The sequence below is a fragment of the Physella acuta genome, unplaced genomic scaffold (assembly GCF_028476545.2).
Source record: "Physella acuta isolate Inbredline_101_S28 unplaced genomic scaffold, ASM2847654v3 ptg000212l, whole genome shotgun sequence".
Lineage (NCBI taxonomy): Eukaryota > Metazoa > Mollusca > Gastropoda > Physidae > Physella > Physella acuta.
This window is the reverse complement of record NW_026731731.1, coordinates 85,183-105,333: the sequence shown is the minus strand read 5'-3', so window position 1 is coordinate 105,333 and position 20,151 is coordinate 85,183. Positions and strand designations below refer to the sequence as shown.

General features: G+C 35.7%; 1 protein-coding gene across 1 annotated transcript; it reads left to right on the top strand.

Moving 5' to 3' along the window:
- The first annotated feature begins 600 nt into the window (after positions 1-600).
- On the top strand, positions 601-19,519 carry LOC131937530 (uncharacterized). The gene is made up of 13 exons (XM_059295031.1): positions 601-718; positions 3,103-3,217; positions 3,849-3,940; positions 4,523-4,617; positions 6,154-6,306; positions 6,697-6,874; positions 9,469-9,582; positions 10,308-10,446; positions 12,627-12,751; positions 15,620-15,712; positions 17,854-17,977; positions 18,849-18,937; positions 19,214-19,519. The coding sequence occupies exons 1-13, from the start codon at positions 643-645 to the stop codon at positions 19,480-19,482; spliced, it is 1,662 nt and encodes a 553-aa protein (XP_059151014.1). The 5' UTR covers positions 601-642; the 3' UTR covers positions 19,483-19,519.
- The last annotated feature ends 632 nt before the right edge of the window (positions 19,520-20,151 follow it).

Below are 20,151 nucleotides of genomic sequence, written 5' to 3'. Positions count from 1 at the left end.
AACCCACACACCAGACCCCCGCTCTTTATCTTGAATATATAACCCACACACAAAACCATCACTCTTAATCCTGAACATATAACCCACACACCAGACCCCCACTCTCAATCCTGAACATATAACCCACACACCAGACCTCCACTCCCAATCATTAACATATAACCCACACACCAGACCCCCACTCTCAATCTTGAACATACCAGATCCCCACACTCAATTCTGTACATATAACCCACACACCAGACCCCACAAATAATCCTGAACATATAACCCATACACCAGACCCACACCCTTAATGTTGAATATATAACCAACACACCTAACACCCACCCTCAATCCCAAACATATAACCAAACACCAAAACCCCACCCTCAATATCAAAGATATAACCCACACACCAGACCTCACTCTCAATCCTGAACATATAACCCACACCAGACCCCTTCATACCAAATAGCATTAACTTTACTACTCCCACAACCCTACTATTAATTTACAAACTGGAGTGCAAAAGCTTTAAAGAATTAGATAAACGTATCGCACTATTTTTCGCGCTGAAATCAAAACATGAGTTTGCATCAATTTGAACTATCATTGACCGTAATGCCCTGTGGGAAAATTAAATGGCGGAAATAACAAACAATGAAGAGGAGATGTGTACTAATGGTTTTAACTATTATACTAGTGAATAATGCTAGTAATAATATCACTGCTGCGGGTACGTATAGCGTATGTACACACTTTTGGAAAAAAAATGTATTACAGTGCATGCATTGTCTTTGTATATATCATGAATGACAACAAGATTGCTTCAAAATGGCGGATTAAGCAACGGTCTTGTCTCAGTACTGTTGACAAAACATGGACGCGAACGTGTTTTGTTCATTCCGTTTTATGCCAAGCTTTATGATTTAAAAACATATTAATATTGACAATCTCTTGGAGCGTCTTTTATTATTCTGGAATGGTTTAACAAAGGTGTAAAAATAGAAACTAGAAATCAATGGCACAACATTCCGGAATACACTGGAAGTACTGTAAACCATATTTTTTTTTAATTTTATTTTTCCAGTCAAGATCCATACGGTTTTTAAAAAACTGAATAGATTGAATTCAGTTGCCTGTAAAATACTTTTTTGCCAATCATTTTTATAGGTTATAATGTTTAATGTTTAGCTAATGATTGCTGCTTATCAATTTTCACTAAACATTGTTCTCGCAATTTTTTTTCTATTTTAGTATGGCACGTTTTACGTCTGTAGGCTATTTCTTAAAAAAAAAAACTTTAATTTAATATTAATCTACACCTGACTTGATTATGTTAATTTAGATTCACTAATTGCTGCTAAATTTCTGTTCGTTTCATTTCTGTTTTTTTTATGTCGATTAAACGTAAACCATTAGTACACTCAAATTTATTTATATTTATAACGGTCGAATAAACTATGGTTTTTCCATTATTTAATGTTTACAAAACATAACACACATTTCCGGAAAATATCCGACACTATATCGTGAGGTTACCCTAATATTAAGTACAATTAAAAGCTGCTAATGTTCTGTTTTAAAGTTTAGTTTATATCCTCCATCAATGTCCACTGCTACATATCACACTTCAATAAACTACACGAATTTCAATAACGGGTATTTCTTAATAGAGTATAGATCTATAGTCTACATTATAACATTGCATCCATAGCAATTAAAGGGCATATTTTAAAGTAGGTAAACAGCATCATTCTCCAGAGCGCTTTTTTTTTCTAATATAAATTAATTATCTAAATTTATGCGAACAAAGATTGATTTCTTATAATAGTATAAATTTGTTGATTTCATCCCCAAACTAAAGGGCCTTTTAAAAAAAACGATAGTCATCGGCTAAGATTTTTGCCATGATATAGTGGTCCAATATGATCTCAGTATGCCACGGCTTCACGTTGCCTTGGTGGTACCAACTTGGTTGAAATATCAATCACATGTAATTTGCTTCACTGTATAATCAGATAATTTGAGCTTATCCCAAATCCTAATCTTTAAACCATATGTCAAATCATAACCTTAAACTATAGGGGCCATCCATAAATGACGTCACGCTATTTTTGACGATTTTTATCCTCCCCTCCCCTCAGTCACACGTCGTCACAAAAAGCCAGACCCCCCCCCCCTAAAATGACGTCACACCTCAACCTACAACCCCCATCAAAATTGCAGTTGAATTTTTTAAAAACATTGATATTTTTTCTAAAATCTTGTCTAAACTATTACAATTTATTAAAACAGTTATCTACAACGCGAAATAACGTCTAAAATTCGTTTGCTAACATTGCTTTTTTATAATGCAAAAGTGTGACGTCGCAACATCTGAACCCCCCCCCCCCCCTCCCCCTCATCACAAAATTACGGACCCCCCTCCCCCTACGATTGTGACGTCATTTATGGATGACCCCATATCTCAAATTCTAATCTATAAACCATATTCCAATTTCTTATCTTTAAAAAAATATTTTCATGGTATTGTATCATTTTGGAAAATTAGCCAAGGACAAAATATTTTTTTTATGTTCAATTTTTGTACTAGTGTACATTAATAAGGCTGCATAGATCAGATATTTTAAGCACTTTTAGAGAGTCAACGTTTGCTAGACACATCGAAGCTATTGTGTGCTAACACAAGTACACTAACAAACACTTAAAAACACAAACCCAGTCGTACGAGACTTATTGTCTCGGCTGGACAGTCCAGCGGTCTAAACTTTAAGTGGAGTGGTTGGAAGTTCGGGTTTTTAGAGATTCCAAGGTCAAGTTCTTGTAAATTAGACTGCTAGAAATTTTAAGATTTCAATCAATGTAAGAATTATCGGGTGTTCATCTGTGAATTCATTTTTAGAAAGAAAATTTACAACCTGTACCTAATTTATTTAGTCAGTTGGTCTTTACTTGCGTTACTTTGTCAATATTTTTACGATTCTCTACAGAACTATTTATTTAAAAAATCAGTAGTATATGTCTTTTAGTGGTTTATAAAACACGCGAACTTGAAACGAACAGTTTTCGTACTATATTTGTTTAGTTTACTTGAACCCAGGTGAAATCAAATTTCAGATCGCACTCGGCTTCTCGCTCGTCTGAATGACAAATCCTGGCCGTGGTTTGGCGATTGTTACAAGAAGTCGTGTCCTGACTCGACCAAAGATCTCACTCGATGTTTTAACTACAGGCAAGTTGCATTCATTACACTTTAGTTAGGCTTTTGTGTTAAATGTGATCAGGAAGAACCGTGTTTACTTGTTTCGTGCTTAAGGGTAAAGGTTATGATACATGATTCTTTTATTTTTTTTTAAATTTAAGCAATATTTAGACAGGTTATCTACATCAACTTTGATTTTTTTTTATATTGATCAAAATTTACATAGATTAGCTTGGGTATTTAAGCTTTTACAACGAACAGTTCAAGCCAAGACATTCAATAGTTTTAGGTTACATATTACGTTTACTTATGCAAGTTTAAAAAGTTTTAAGACGCTGATTACCCTCATCTTTGAATTTTCTTTTTTTTTTTTGCTCAAAACTTTTCTAAAAGTTCTTTATTTTATTTATTCTCATTGTTATTAGCATCGTCATTTTTTTTTCATTTAATTTACTTCAAACGTTGTCAACCCTGCTTTTTTTAAAATTCAACCAAGACTACATCTTCAGCTTTGCTTTTACTTCTTCAGCTAGATCAAACACTTTTTTAAATGAAAACCATCGAATTTTAAAGAAAACATTACAGTTTATAAGCGGGCTTTAATGTTTTTTAAACACTAAGGATGTCTGGAAAACATCATGAAATTACTTTTATTCCCCAGACCAAAGCCTGAAACTATTCTACAGCGAGCGGGAATACCAAGCACCGTTAAACTTAAATTTGATTTGGATGTTATGTTTTCTAGCCCTGAAGGTTTGTAATTTAACTTTCAGTTGATTTGGATGTTATGTTTGCTAGCTCTAAAGTTTGTGATTAACTTTCAGTTGATTTGGATGTTGTGTTTGCTAACCCTAAAGTTTGTGATTTAACTTTCAGTTGATTTGGATGTTATGTTTGCTAGCCCTAAAGTTTATTATTTAACTTTTAGTTGATTTGGATGTTGTGTTTGCTAGCCCTAAAGATTGTGATTAAACTTTTAGTTGATTTGGATTAGGGTTAGGGTTATTTAATAGAATACAACTCAATATTTCAAAATTTTAAAGGATGTTTATATTTTATACATATTTAGTTGTCGCTCAAAATATTCAAGTTTAGCAAGTTGTAACAGTTTGTTTAACGGTATATTATATTTATATATTGTATTTGCTACACCTAAAGGTGCGTGTTCAAATAGTGGTACTTAGCACGTTTGGTTGTGTTGACAATGGTGAATTGTTTATAGCTGTATATGTGAGGTCTGTACTTAGTTTTTCTAAGCACGTTTGGTTGTGTTGACAATGGTGAATTGTTTATAGCTGTATATGTGAGGTCTGTACTTAGTTTTTCTTTTGACAGAGAAGGTTGACATATGTGGCACATTAGAAGTTGTTCAGGAGGTCAAGCCATTTAGACTGAATGAAGATGGATTTGCCAATAAAAACATGCTACAGGTAAACATTGTATAATGGCACAAACATTTAACCTCTGATACTGCAGCTAGCCTTAAAAGTAAAGTTCCCGTTTCGAACATGATGGTCTATCGGGAAAGTGAAGTAGAGTTCACCTGTTTCTGTTGCCTCGGCTTATGAAGGGATCGTATGGTCAGCACTATGTCCAGTCGCCTTTACTTTCCCTAAAGCTAGTTAGGTACTCATCAGAGCAACTGTTTCTATTGCCTCGGCCTATGAAGGGATCGGGTCTACGACAAATTCCCGAAAGACACTTTCCCGAATGCCGTTTGCCCGAAGGCCGATTTCCCGAATGGACACTTGCCCGAATGCGACAAATGCCCGAATGGACACTTGCCCGAATGCGACAAATGCCCGAATGGACACTTGCCCGAATGCGACAAATGCCCGAATGCGACAAATGCCCGAATGGACACTTGCCCGAAGGCCGTTTGCCCAAAACATGTTAACATTATATATTACAAAATAATCATTCGTAATCAATTTAAATTTAAAATGTCGCATTCGGGCAAGTGTCCATTCGGGAAATCGGCCTTCTGGCAAACGGCATTCGGGCAAGTGTCCGTTCGGGAAATCGGCCTTCTGGCAAACGGCATTCGGACAAGTGTCCATTCGGGAAATCGGCCTTCTGGCAAACGGCATTCGGGCAAGTGTCCATTCGGGAAATCGGCATTCTGGCAAACGGCATTCGGGCAAGTGTCTTTCGGGAAAATGTCCGGCTCCCGAAGGGATCATATGGTCAGCACTATGTCCAGTCGCCTTTACTTGCCCTAAAGCTAGTTAGGTACACATCAGAGCACCTGTTTCTATTGCCTCGGCATATGAAGGGATCATATGGTCAGCACTATGTCCAGTCACCTTTACTTGCCCTAAAGCTAGTTAGGTACACATCAGAGCACCTGTTTCTATTGCCTCGGCATATGAAGGGATCATATGGTCAGCACTATGTCCAGTCGCCTTTACTTGCCCTAAAGCTAGTTAGGTACTCACCAGAGCTGGATGGACCTAGGGACGTTCTACAGACTTGAACCTGGATTCGAACTCAAGACTCTGGGGTTACCAGCCTAGTAATCTACCGCTAGACCTTGCTGTAGGCCTAAGGCTTAAAATCTAGCTGTCGAGTGAACTATTCGGAAGGGATTAAGATTAGTCCATAGCTTTCACAGAACCGTTACCAAACACATGCTAGTAATTTTCTCTCCATAGTAGGCCCACTTACAATCTAACAGCTATACAGCGGCTGTTTGCCAAAACTTGTTATGGAGTAGCAGTAAATTGTGATTTTACAAATTTTTAAGAAAAGAGTTATCAAAACATCGAATTCTCTATAAATGGTTAAATATATATATATATATATATATATATATATATATATATATATATATATATATATATATATATATATATATATATATATATATATATATATATATATATATATATATATATATATATATATATATATATATATATATATATATATATATATATAATCAGATCGAACCTTTCCTATTCTAGCGAGGATCTGAAGTTTACCGCAATCCTCCGAAAATAAACTTTGATCCAGACAAGGGCACTACATACCAGATAATAATCTTTGACGTCGGCCTTTTAATGGTCAGAGGATATTGGTGTGGCGTTAAGATTGTCAACGGCATTATTCAGAGCGAGGTAACTAATTTATCTGACCCTAACGGCATTATTCAGAGCGAGGTAACTAATTTATCTGACCCTAACGGCATTATTCAGGGCGAAGTAACGACTTTTTTTCAACCGGAGCATTGTCCCAAACATAGATTTAATCACACGGTGTTTATTTAGGTCAGGTTTGGCTAAGTTAAATTAGGCTAGGTTGTTCATGGAGTAGGTGAAATAGAATACACCTGCATGTCTAGCTCGTGACCTTTATTTTGACATGCGTGAGCAAACAAAAGAAATGTAGTTAGTGATGACAAGCTCACGCAGACGAGCACATCTTTTATAATCTGATCTTCTGATTTGAAAATATGAACCAACTTTTCAACATGTACAAAAATAACTCTGCGTTAATCTCATTAACAGATGAGATCGAAATATCTACCTCCCGCTAATCCGTTACCAGTGGTCAATCCGATCTTAATCATTGTACTCAAAGATACCGAATGCTTTGATATTCATATCTGTGAATACCGAGGGTCTTCTAACGCAGACGCCCATGATTGCAGAGATATATTAGTCAGACGCTTTGGTGATGGTAGCGGTAAGTGATTCCAATTTTAGAACTGCTCATGAATTTTACCAATGCGTGTTGTCATTGGTGATAGTTTTCTGTGTGTATCAAGCAGACTATTAATAGATGTCTGGGTTTTGGTGATATGTTTCTGTGTATATTGAACAGACTATTTAGAGATGTTTGCCAAATTGTGTTGTCCGTTTCTGTTTGTATGTTGTAGTAAAAGCAAATCGTCCAAAGTGTCCTATTGAAACTTGCGTTGTCGACAAAAAAAACTGTCGCATTACAGCTCAAAAGCTCAGGTGCTTTTACAAGCCTTTATTTATTTCAAAATGTCTGTTTGTTTGTTTGTTGGTTGGTTTGTGGCAAATCTTGTTTCTCAATTATGACCCTTTTCTAATGCAGAGATTTAGTTCAAACTTACCAGATACGTTCCACTTCGGTGTAAATATGAGTCTATCTTTTTTTTTTAAATAAAATTCAATTAAATGTTAAATTATTCATTAAAATTAATTAAATGCTTTAGAAACAAAGGAGAGATAACAATATTAAATGACTCGCTAGATTACTATAAAATAGTATCCTAATATATAAAAGCCCTATCACGCACCTCTCTCTCTCTCTCTCTCTCTCTCTCTCTCTCTCTCTCTCTCTCTCTCTCTCTCTCTCTCTCTCTCTCTCTCGCTCTCTCTCGCTCTCTCTTCGCAATATTTTTGAGGCTATGTGATCAGTATTTTCAACACTAATGACGCCATCATCCAATTTTAGAATATAAAGAAAATGGACTATTTCATTCAAATTTGATTTGTCTATGGATCTACTTATCAAGACGTGCGCTTCTAAATGTATACAATTTTCTCGGCCAAAAATAATACAAATTACTTTCAAAAACATAAATACCATTGAACAACCGGGTTTTGTAACGGAATCATTTAAGTCTCTTAATCAGTGTGTGCGTTTAATGTGGTGATGTGTTGACTAATAATGTTTATAATTCGGTTTTTCTAATAGTTATTGGTAGCCTATGTTATTCTAAATGTATAGGGTTTTAGCTACTTAGTTATTTCTTTGCTTTGTCACTAATATTGTTCAGCGTGTAGTACAGCATTCTGCGTTTTGACCAATAACTATTTTATAGATTACGAGCTGACCCGCGACGTAGCATACGCCGCTATCTAGTTGCTTTATTTTCTAATTATCAACAATTCATAATTTGCTTGTTAGCTGTTGTTCACGCCGAATGTTTACAATCGTAAAGCCGGGTCGAATTAGTGACGGCTAATTATTAGGGGCAGATAATTGTTATCGATTTATCAGCTTGCTGTTGACTGTAAATTGTTATCACGAACGACTGTATTCACGAGCTACTGATAGTGTTTTAAAGCAAATATTTTTATTCGTGTCGACTTCATTAATTAGGAATCAATAAAAAGTAAAAAATAAAACAAATATAAAAATCCTTTATAGCAACAAGCTTTTGAATGCAATGAAAACAAGAAAATAAAACTAATTTGCAATCTTTCATAAAAACTTAGGTCACTCATAAGATCTGTTACATATTTTAGAGACAAAAACTTTTTATCAAATGCCAATAACTAGAGCACCGTGTAAGTTAAGTGTACGGAACTTCAGTTATAAGTATTATATTTTTTTATGAGCTGGTTTCTAATACCATTTGAACTATTTCCGGTATACGAAAGAGGTACTTTACTTTATTTTCGTATCAACACGATAACTTGAATGTTGTTTTATTTAGGTGGACGACATTTTATATATAAATAGTATATATAAATCAAAACTCATCCAAGTATAGGATACACACACACACCAGGGGCGTAGCGAGGGGGGGGGGCGGGGGGTGCGGACCGCACCGAGTGACACCATTTAGGGGGGTGACACCAAGGCAAAAAATAGCAAAATATTTAGAGAAAAACACGAGGGGGGGGGGGTGCTAATCGAAAATTTGAAAGTTTGTCCCTGGAAAGGGTCTCTATGCCACTGGGGGGGGGGGGTGACACCATTAAGTGCCGCACCGGGTGACACCCGACCTTGCTACGCCACTGACACACACACACACACACACACACATATATATATATATATATATATATATATATATATATATATATATATATATATATATATATATATATATATATATATATATATATATATGTGTGTGTGTGTGTGTATCCTATACTTGGATGAGTTTTGATTTTTTAGTGACCTCCCAAAATCGTAAGTGGTACTTCACCTGATTTCAACACCGTACCAGTTAGGTAGACGAAGTTGTATACAAGGTATAAGATGGTATTCACTAGATTCTATCGAATGTTCATTATTTCCCATGGTTGAATAAGTATGTTATGCTATTTTCTATTTCTCTAAAAAGATCACTTCTACGGGATCGATCTGATCACATTTACTTCACTCAGTTCAAGTTTTGATGACAATGTACTAAGACATAAAATGTTACTAAATTAGATGTTTGATTAACTTTTTTTTTAAAATTAATAAATATTTCTTTCATAAAGTTCTAATTTTTCGCACTGTTATACACATTATATGAGGTATAAGGTAATGCTTAAAATATCAGAACACATATATGACGTTGTTTGCAGATATAGTGGGACTACAAGTGTTTTATACCGATGGCACATCCCTGTTTGAGAAGTATAGGGCGTGTACAGAAGGCTACATCTGTGACAGTGTTTGTATTGACAAGTTTAAACAATGTAAGTCCCTTTATTTGATGGGATTTTATTCATCAGTGTTAGTAAAAAAAATGTTTTATGAAAAGACAATGGTGATATTAGGACACACTCCAGGACAAGATATCAATGTCAGAGTCAGATACCAAAGACAGAAACAGATAACAACAACAGACACAGATACCAACAACAGACACAGATAGCAACAACAGAGACAGATACCAACAACAGAGACAGATACCAACAACAGAGTCAGATACCAATAACAGACACAGATAACAACAACAGACATAGAATTTGTGAATTCGACACCCCGCACCATCTTTTCCCCCAACCCTACCCTACACCCCCCCCCCGAGAAGGCAGCCTCCTCTTAGCTACCTCCCCTAAGTTTAAAATCGTTTCAAACTAAATTATCTGCCCCTAATAGCCGTCACTAAACCCGGCACGACGAGTGTAAACATTTAGCGTGAACCACAGCTCACCAGACTTCCTAGAGAGGAAGAGAGGGGACTGCAAGGTGCGCTTACAGCTTGTTTTCTAACGTCTCCAAGAAGAGAATTATATATATAGATGTATGAGTTTAAACTCAACATTTCCACACTTATACTACCCTCCATAGCTTAACACAACAGTTTTACGCTTGAGTTAACTTGTCTTACAGATATTTTATCAAGTATTTTAGCGACTTGTCAGCCAACTATCTGTTTCAAACTTCTCTAAAAAAAAAACCACTCATTTTTCTGTAGATGCTGTCAAAAAACAGCCAAGCATTACGTTTGCTGATTTGGATTTGAGTCATCTGGACATGTACGTCAACTTGTTCTCTGACAGTCCGTTCGCTAGAATGATAAGCTACTTGTGTTGCAGCAGCAGGCGTTACTCTAGGTAGGCTTTATAAAACAATATACTATTGCAATACTGTAAAAAACAATATACTATTGCAATACTGTAAAAAACAATATACTATTGCAATACTGTAAAAAACAATATACTATTGCAATACTGTAAAAAACAATATACTATTGCAATACTGTAAAAAAACAATATAACTATTGCAATACTGTAAAAAACAATATACTATTGCAATACTGTAAAAAACAATATACTATTGCAATACTGTAAAAAACAATATACTATTGCAATACTGTAAAAAACAATATACTATTGCAATACTGTAAAAAACAATATACTATTGCAATACTGTAAAACACAATATACTATTGCAATACTGTAAAAGCAATATACTATTGCAATACTGTAAAAAACAATATACTATTGCAATACTGTAAAAAAAAAGTATAGATCTCTAATTCAACAGGACTCGCATTACCTTTTTTTTACCAAAGCTGTACAAGAACACAATTAAATAAATATAAAACGTATGATAGTAACATTTTATTTGCACTAACCAGAGGCTATTTTAAAACCTTATTTCGCTCTACGAGAATGCTGAACAACCACTGACAATCGAACCAAACAGTGTTTCTTCCAGGCGTGTCTTCGGATAGCCCCCCCCCCCCCCACCTCTACCGCCCCCCCCCCCCCACGTGATGAAATGGAATGCATATAAAAAACATACTTTTAGCAGTGTCCGCCACTCCACCCCCCCCCCCCCCCCTTTAAGATTAAATCCGCATATCTTGATCAAACTAAGTGGCAGACGTTTAATGCCCGATCATCGTAATTCCCTGAATACTGTCACAAACCATCGAGTGTAATTCCCTGAATACTGTCACAAACCATCGAGTGTAATGTCCTGAATACTGTCACAAACCATCGAGTGTAATGTCCTGAATACTGTCACAAACCATCGAGTGTAATGTCCTGAATACTGTCACAAACCATCGAGTGTAATGTCCTGAATACTGTCACAAACCATCAAGTGTAATGTCCTGAATACTGTCACAAACCATCGAGTGTAATGTCCTGAATACTGTCACAAACCATCGAGTGTAATGTCCTGAATACTGTCACAAACCATCAAGTGTAATGTCCTGAATACTGTCACAAACCATCGAGTGTAATGTCCTGAATACTGTCACAAACCATCGAGTGTGATTCCCTGAATACTGTCACAAACCATCGAGTGTAATGTCCTGAATATAGTCACAATTTTTTACATGGCTTATCGATTTAAATAAACCGGGAGTGATTTCCCCTAAACTTTCTCGAATATTCTTATATAAAATAACGGGGGATGGCAACTCGGGAAACAGACATGATTTTTAACCCATTTTTAATTACTGAAACTTTTTAAAATAGAATAAAATCTCGTAGAAAAAAGAATTTCACACCAAGTCAACAAAATACAATATGTGTATAATAGTGCGGAACATTATTAGTACTTTATAAAATGTTATGCGTTTATTCGAGAAATCAGAAATAGCATAGTTTACTACTTCCGGTCAACGGAAATACTCAAAATTTGACAGAAATCAGTGAATTAGATCTTTTACTTACATGTAAAATTGTGTTTATCTATCTGAAACAACACTTAAGTTTTAGGCTTTTGAAAAATTGAAAGTAGGATAAGTTCCTTTTCCGGTTATCAGAAATCGCTGAAAAATTGTTACAGAACTACAAATTTGATATTATACTTGTATATGAAATTTTATCAACCTAGCTGTAAAGGTATTCAAGTTATCGTGTTTACAGACACAAACACACGCACACACACACACACACACTCATAAGGACAGAATTACAAAGCCCAGTTTTTCATACTCGATTGCGCATAAAACAACCAAATTTTGATAAATCAGGCTTTATTATGTTTGTTATTTACCAGTTTAAATGCAAATTTGAACAGTTAAAAATAAATATTGTAATCATCGTCTAAATCAGGGATCTCCAAACTACGGCCCGCGAGGTCCTCTCATTCGGCCCGCGAAGGTCTTTGTATCCACGGAAAAAATGTCTGGCTGAGGAACTTTGCCCAGTAAATTTAAAACACCTCGAAGAGATTTATGGCCCCCGAACTAGTATTTGATAATTAAAGCGGCCCTCGGGCTGAAAAGTTTGGAGACCCCTGGTCTAGATAACTGAAGTAATTATCTTTTTGACAGGACCATCGGAGTTCGGGCCAGACCAGGTGATGACCTGAAACTAAGCAGCTATGAAAAACTGTGTGGCCACGAATGCTTCAACCATAGGAAGATTGAAATCTCCAGCACTGTGAACAACGTCTTGGGTAAAACTGTATTCATTAGTTCACTTATGTTAGAGTTGTGTCGACTACTACTAAAGAATGTCTTGGGTAAAACTGTATTCATTAGTTCACTTATGTTAGAGTTGTGTCGACTACTACCAAAGAATGTCTTGGGTAAAACTGTATTCAGTAGTTCACTTATGTTAGAGTTGTGTCGACTACTGCCAAAGAATGTCTTGGGTAAAACTGTATTCATTAATTCACTTATGTTAGAGTTGTGTCGACTACTACCAAAGAATGTCTTGGGTAAAACTGTATTCATTCATTCACTTATGTTAGAGTTGTGTCGACTACTACCAAAGAATGTCTTGGGTAAAACTGTATTCATTAGTTCACTTATGTTAGAGTTGTGTCGACTACTACTATAGAATGTCTTGGGTAAAACTGTATTCATTAGTTCACTTATGTTAGAGTTGTGTCGACTACTACCAAAGAATGTCTTGGGTAAAACTGTATTCAGTAGTTCACTTATGTTAGAGTTGTGTCGACTACTGCCAAAGAATGTCTTGGGTAAAACTGTATTCATTAATTCACTTATGTTAGAGTTGTGTCGACTACTACCAAAGAATGTCTTGGGTAAAACTGTATTCATTCATTCACTTATGTTAGAGTTGTGTCGACTACTACCAAAGAATGTCTTGGGTAAAACTGTATTCATTAATTCACTTATGTTAGAGTTGTGTCGACTACAACTATAGAATGTCTTGGGTAAAACTGTATTCATTAGTTCACTTATGTTAGAGTTGTGTCGACTACTACCAAAGAATGTCTTGGGTAAAACTGTATTCATTAATTCACTTATGTTAGAGTTGTGTCGACTACTACTAAAGAATGTCTTGGGTAAAACTGTATTCATTAGTTCACTTATGTTAGAGTTGTGTCGACTACTACTAAAGAATGTCTTGGTTAAAACTGTATTCATTAGTTCACTTATGTTAGAGTTGTGTCGACTACTACTAAAGAATGTCTTGGGTAAAACTGTATTCATTCATTCACTTATGTTAGAGTTGTGTCGACTACTACCAAAGAATGTCTTGGGTAAAACTGTATTCATTCATTCACTTATGTTAGAGTTGTGTCGACTACTGCCAAAGAATGTCTTGGGTAAAACTGTATTCATTAATTCACTTATGTTAGAGTTGTGTCGACTACTACCAAAGGATGTCTTGGGTAAAACTGTATTCATTCATTCACTTATGTTAGAGTTGTGTCGACTACTGCCAAAGAATGTCTTGGGTAAAACTGTATTCATTAATTCACTTATGTTAGAGTTGTGTCGACTACTACTAAAGAATGTCTTGGGTAAAACTGTATTCATTAGTTCACTTATGTTAGAGTTGTGTCGACTACTACCAAAGAATGTCTTGGGTAAAACTGTATTCATTAGTTCACTTATGTTAGAGTTGTGTCGACTACTACTAAAGAATGTCTTGGGTAAAACTGTATTCATTAGTTCACTTATGTTAGAGTTGTGTCGACTACTACTAAAGAATGTCTTGGGTAAAACTGTATTCATTAGTTCACTTATGTTAGAGTTGTGTCGACTACTACCAAAGAATGTCTTGGGTAAAACTGTATTCATTAGTTCACTTATGTTAGAGTTGTGTCGACTACTACTAAAGAATGTCTTGGGTAAAACTGTATTCATTAGTTCACTTATGTTAGAGTTGTGTCGACTACTACCAAAGAATGTCTTGGGTAAAACTGTATTCATTAATTCACTTATGTTAGAGTTGTGTCGACTACTACTAAAGAATGTCTTGGTTAAAACTGTATTCATTAGTTCACTTATGTTAGAGTTGTGTCGACTACTACCAAAGAATGTCTTGGGTAAAACTGTATTCATTAGTTCACTTATGTTAGAGTTGTGTCGACTACTACTAAAGAATGCCAGAAACATTTCTGTGGTAGGCTGGGAAAAAGCACAATTGCTGATCCAAGCTGATGAAGTTCGTTAGCCGAAGACAGCATCGCTTTGAGAGAAAAGCACAATTTTGAAACAGCTTCTGCCTTGCAGTTTGTTCTTGGGTAGAGAAATCATATGTAAAAAAATCTAAAAATATATAGAAAAAAAACGAAAGTGGAAGTCACCGGGTTAAATGGTGCCTAACATGTTGATACGTGACATTTATTGTGTTGGAAGAAAGTATCATAAGGTTTGCCCTTTATGCATTACTACACCTTCCATTCGATCGCCATAAAAATGTGGGAGTTGAGAATACTCCAGGGAAGGTTTCTGCTGGAAAAATATTCAATTTGGTAGGTGCGGCTCCCCGGCAGGGTGCAATTTGGCGCCTCCATGCTTTTCTGTGAGCGATATGACGCCTACGTTCCATACTAACAGTGCGATAGACATGGATAAGATAGGCGATAGACATGGATAAGATAGGACCTTTTAGTCGTTCACAAAATTGAATCAGGCGCATCCGCCGGTGCTCCGGCAGAGTGCGATTTGGCGTTCCGGGTTATCCTGTGAGCACGATGGCGTCTACGTTTGTTTTGAAGAACGCGATATATATTGACTCGGTTGCACAAGACATTCGATGACTAAACCGAGCCAGGGGTTTAAAGTACCTGTGTGTTACCTACCACAATGCACTATATCAAACCATGCTAATTAGATAATTGTTTTTTTTTCCACAATCAAAACAATTTTTTTAAAAGTAAACATTTTTTTTTGCTTAATTTTTTTTTTTTTGGTAAGTCAACTGTCAAGGAAAATAATTGGTACTAATGGACGTAGTTATATACTTTTTCCAACAAAATTAAAAGTTTTGTGAAGGGTAAAATATTAAGTTTATATTTTTCTAGTACACATGAATGTCACATTTTCCCATTTGAACATTTTAGGGGACAACCTCTATTATTCCTTTTTTGCTATCGTAACTAGTGAAGAAAACCCTGTGCAAGTTGTTTGGAATGTTTTAAACATAAAAGTTCCAGGTTTGTAAACACTTCCTTCATCTTAGTCGCTGTAATAAGTAGTTGTTTGTTTTTTATTATCTTTTCTAATAAATAAATAATATTATGAGCTTTTGCCGGCTATAATTAAATTTTTAAAAAGCTAATGGTAATTTATTACATAAAACCACTTAATTAGTTCGTAGTTTAGAAGCGGGTTTCAGATTTCTCTCCTGCGATCACGGAGTTCAATTTATCTAGTAAATTCGTAGTAGTTATTTGGTGTACTTAATATAAACATGAGTCTATGTGTGTTTACATTGTACTAACTGTATATGCTGTATGAGTTTAAGATCATGTAACAGTTGATAATATGTTATTGTTGTGTTATTACTTGCAGCATTAGATAAGGAATATGCGAAAAACTATTTTTTTAAATGTATATGTCGATAGTAAAGTAAAGTTTCCCTTTCAAACCTGACGGTCTATGGGGCAAGTGAAGTAGAGTTCACTTGTTTCTGTGACCTCGGCATATAAAGAGATAGAGTGGTCAGCACTATGCCCAGCCGCCTTTACTTTCCCTAACAGGAGTTGGAACCCATCAGAGTTGGGTGGACTCAGGGACTGTCTACTGACTTGGACCCGGATTCGAACTCGAGACTTTATCGATTACTTAAGTTAAATAAGTAGGTGGTGGGGAGGGTGAGTGGATATTAAATTTTATTGAAAATTTTCGAAAATGGTCTGCGAAAGTCAAATCCAAACGTTTAACTTGTTAAATAAATCTGTAATGAACATAGCGAATGTGCAAACAAAACATGCATGGTTGGTTTATAGCATGACAGATAAAAATAGCAATTCTTGAGAAAAACAATGCACAAGACTTTGAAAAGAAAACATTTGTAGTTGTCTTTAAAGTCATACTCAAGATAAAGGTAAACGATTATTGCAGAATAATTTTGGCTGCTAGTTCCCCTTATTTCATCCCTGGCGGTACACAGTGGGCTAGTTCCCATTATTTCATCCCTGGCGGTACACAGTGGGCTAGTTCCCATTATTTCATCCCTGACAGTACACAGTGGGCTAGTTCTCATTATTTCATCCCTGGCAGTACACAGTGAGCTAGTTCCCATTATTTCATCCCTGGCGGTACACAGTGGGCTAGTTCCCCTTATTTCATCCCTGGCGGTACACAGTGGGCTAGTTCTCATTATTTCATCCCTGGCGGTACACAGTGGGCTAGTTCCCATTATTTCATCCCTGGCAGTACACAGTGGGCTAGTTGCCATTATTTCATCCCTGGCAGTACACAGTGGGCTAGTTCCCATTATTTCATCCCTGGCAGTACACAGTGGGCTAGTTCCCATTATTTCATCCCTGACAGTACACAATTGGCTAGTTCCTTAGTTGCGTATAAAACATACCGGTCAAATAAATACAGCTTTAAAAGTTTTTTGGCTTTCAACATGCTACATTTGTAAATTAATTGACCTATTTAGGGTTAATTAGTGGTCATGAATCAGCAATCAAACTGGTGTGGGTGGACATTAGAGTACATGATGTGTAGCTTCCCTTGTACCGTATCCTTTATAGGGATAGTAAGTAGGTCACCAACCAGTTCTACGGCTCAATAAAACCCGCATAAGCCATAGAACTGGTTGGTGACCTACTTACCAGCCCTATATCGGATGTGTAGCTTCCCTTGTTACCTTCTACCTTAATCTTTTATATTGGACATTATTTATTAATTAACTAATACGTTATTTATAGATGCTAAACATCTACCTTCACTTTTGTCTTCAATAATCTCCCTTACCAGATCTAGGGCTTGTACTGCGTATATTTTATAAATTGTTAACAAAAAAAAGGAATACCAAATTAAGAATTTCACCATACTAATAACATTGCTTTAGATATAAACTTCAGTTTTTAATGAAGTTCAGAAGAATAGCCGTTGTTTATTAATGAATCTAATGGTATTTTTATGTAATCAACACAAGTAACAAAAAGACACTAAAATAAATATGAACCTACCAGCTTTTAAAAGTATCGATACATGAAATAGTTAAGATGCTAAAATCAATCATAAACCACAAAAACTGAAAAACATGAGTGCGCTGCTATTGACAGTCCCCTAATAGTGTGAATCGATTCTAATCTGGGACTTATTTTTTCCTCGATAGTGTCGTTTAAGAGAGATCGGCTTGATGAGAACGTCGAATATTATTCTGATGGCAACACCACGAGACACTTGTACATGCTTCTGTTTTCCCACTCGACGCAGGTCAAATTTCCACTCAAAGTCAGGTAGTCCATCATTTATGTTATACTAGCCGTCCCGGCCAGGCGCCGCCCTGGCCATAAAACGCTCGATGTCAACAGTGATTTTTTTCAGATTTTTTCCTCCCCGACGGAGGGAGCACTTGAAACTTAGGGGGTGGGGCGGACTTTATATTACTGGGCCGTGGAAATGGGTAAAAGTAAATAATCTTTTTCAATGTATCTTATGCGGGATTAAAAAATATTGAGCTTGTTACTTTGATCTAGTTAGTTGCCATTTTTAAAGATCTATATATATAATTCTCTTCTGGGAGACGCTAGAAAACAAGCTGTAAACGCGCTCCCTACCATCCCCACCCCTACATGGTCTTAGTGAGCTGTGGTTCACGCTATGTTTACCTTCATGGAGTCGGGTTTAGTGACGGCTATTAGGGGCAGATAATTTAGTTTGAAACGATTTTAAACGGAAGGGGGGGGGGGTGGAATATGGTCCTTAACGAGCTACTTATAGTGTTTTAAAGACATATTTTCAGTGTCAGCGTTGGTACTGTCGAATTCACAAATTATGAATTACTGAATAGTAGAAAAAACAACAACTAAATAGCGGCGTATGTTATGCCGCGGGCCGGCTCGTTGTATATATATATATATATATATATATATATATATATATATATATATATATATATATATATATATATATATATATATATATATATATATATATATATATATATATATATATATATATGTGTGTGTGTATCTTTGTGCATCACTGTGACCTATCTCTCTCTGTGTGCGTGTATAAATACATACGTATGAGATGTATGCATATAAAAATGTTCTACCTTCAAAAATCAAATTTCAAAAGATTAGTTTGAATGTTTTCATACTACAGTGATACTGGCATTGTGGGCATCCCTGACTATTTTAAACTACGTGCGATCAACTGGCTGCGTTTTGATTACAAGTACTATTTACCAAAGGGTAGGTTTGACACTTAGTTGTATGTACAACATATCAGTCACGGTACCCTATTACATGTGTGGGTAGGTTTAACATTGTATGTGTATGAGTACAGTTGTTGAAAGTTTGATAAACAATAAGATAACCTGTGTAAAGTTTGGGTAGTCAAACAATCGTTATACCCACATGTACCATTCGATGTAAAAAAAAAATCGTTATACCCACATGTACCATTCCATGTTACCAGGGACAAAAGTTTCTGCCTGTAAGTAACTACTGAACCTTGTATCGCTACAGAAAAAAAGTGCAACGACCCAGATCGCACCTGCCCACCAGATGAGCCATTATTAAAACATGACCTATCCTACGAATTATCATTCAGAGGGAGTTCCGTGCCGATACTGGACAATACTGAACCAGAAAATAACTGTGTTGAAGGCGAAAAAAGAGTTCAAGAACACTCCACGAACAATGCCGGCCAGAATTCAGCCCATGTTGGTGCCGTAATGTGGATGTTAACTTGTGCACTGGTGCTTATATTAACGCTGTTTTGCTCCGATATCTAGTGTCTCTCTCTTTGGCACTCAACTTTGAGAAACATCTTTGTTTTATACAATGCTTATATATATATATATATATATATATATATATATATATATATATATATATATATATATATATATATACTTATTTATTTATTATTTATTCATTTATTTATTAAAAAAAAGTATTTTCTTTATATTATACTATTTTGTTTCAATTACAACTCAAAAAAGTTTGATGAATCTGAAACAATCTTTATTCTTTAGTTATATTAAAATTCAATTCACTATTTAAGTGTGGATGGGAGTTGTTTGTTCTTTTCGTTCTAGAACTTTGAGAATTAGTTGAAATTAAAAAAAAATTTAAAAATGTCTGAATCCTTTTATTGTTGGAAATGTGAGTTGTGAGTATTTTGTTTCGATTGAAATTGCTGTTTATTTGATGGTTGTTGGTCTATGTATGGTAAAAAAAAATTAGCCAATTTTCATCAACAAGCCTTCTCGATTGATATTTTTTTGTGATCGCTTAAGGACTTGTATCTATTGGCTTGCTCAGAAGACAACTATCGTTCAAGACTTGAGAATGGATTTTCATATTATGTGTGTTTGTGTGCATGTATTCATACAGCCGCCTTTCTCTAACGTAAGTCAGGTACCCATTAGTGCTGGGTAGACCACACCGTCCCACATGCA

Coding starts and splice junctions, on each gene's coding strand:
- LOC131937530 (XM_059295031.1), top strand. CDS start 643: ATGAAGAGGAGATGTGTACTAATGGTTTTAACTATTATACTAGTGAAT. Junction 9,583..10,307: donor TATTGACAAGTTTAAACAAT/GTAAGTCCCTTT, acceptor ATTTTTCTGTAG/ATGCTGTCAAAAAACAGCCA. Junction 18,938..19,213: donor CAAGTACTATTTACCAAAGG/GTAGGTTTGACA, acceptor GTATCGCTACAG/AAAAAAAGTGCAACGACCCA.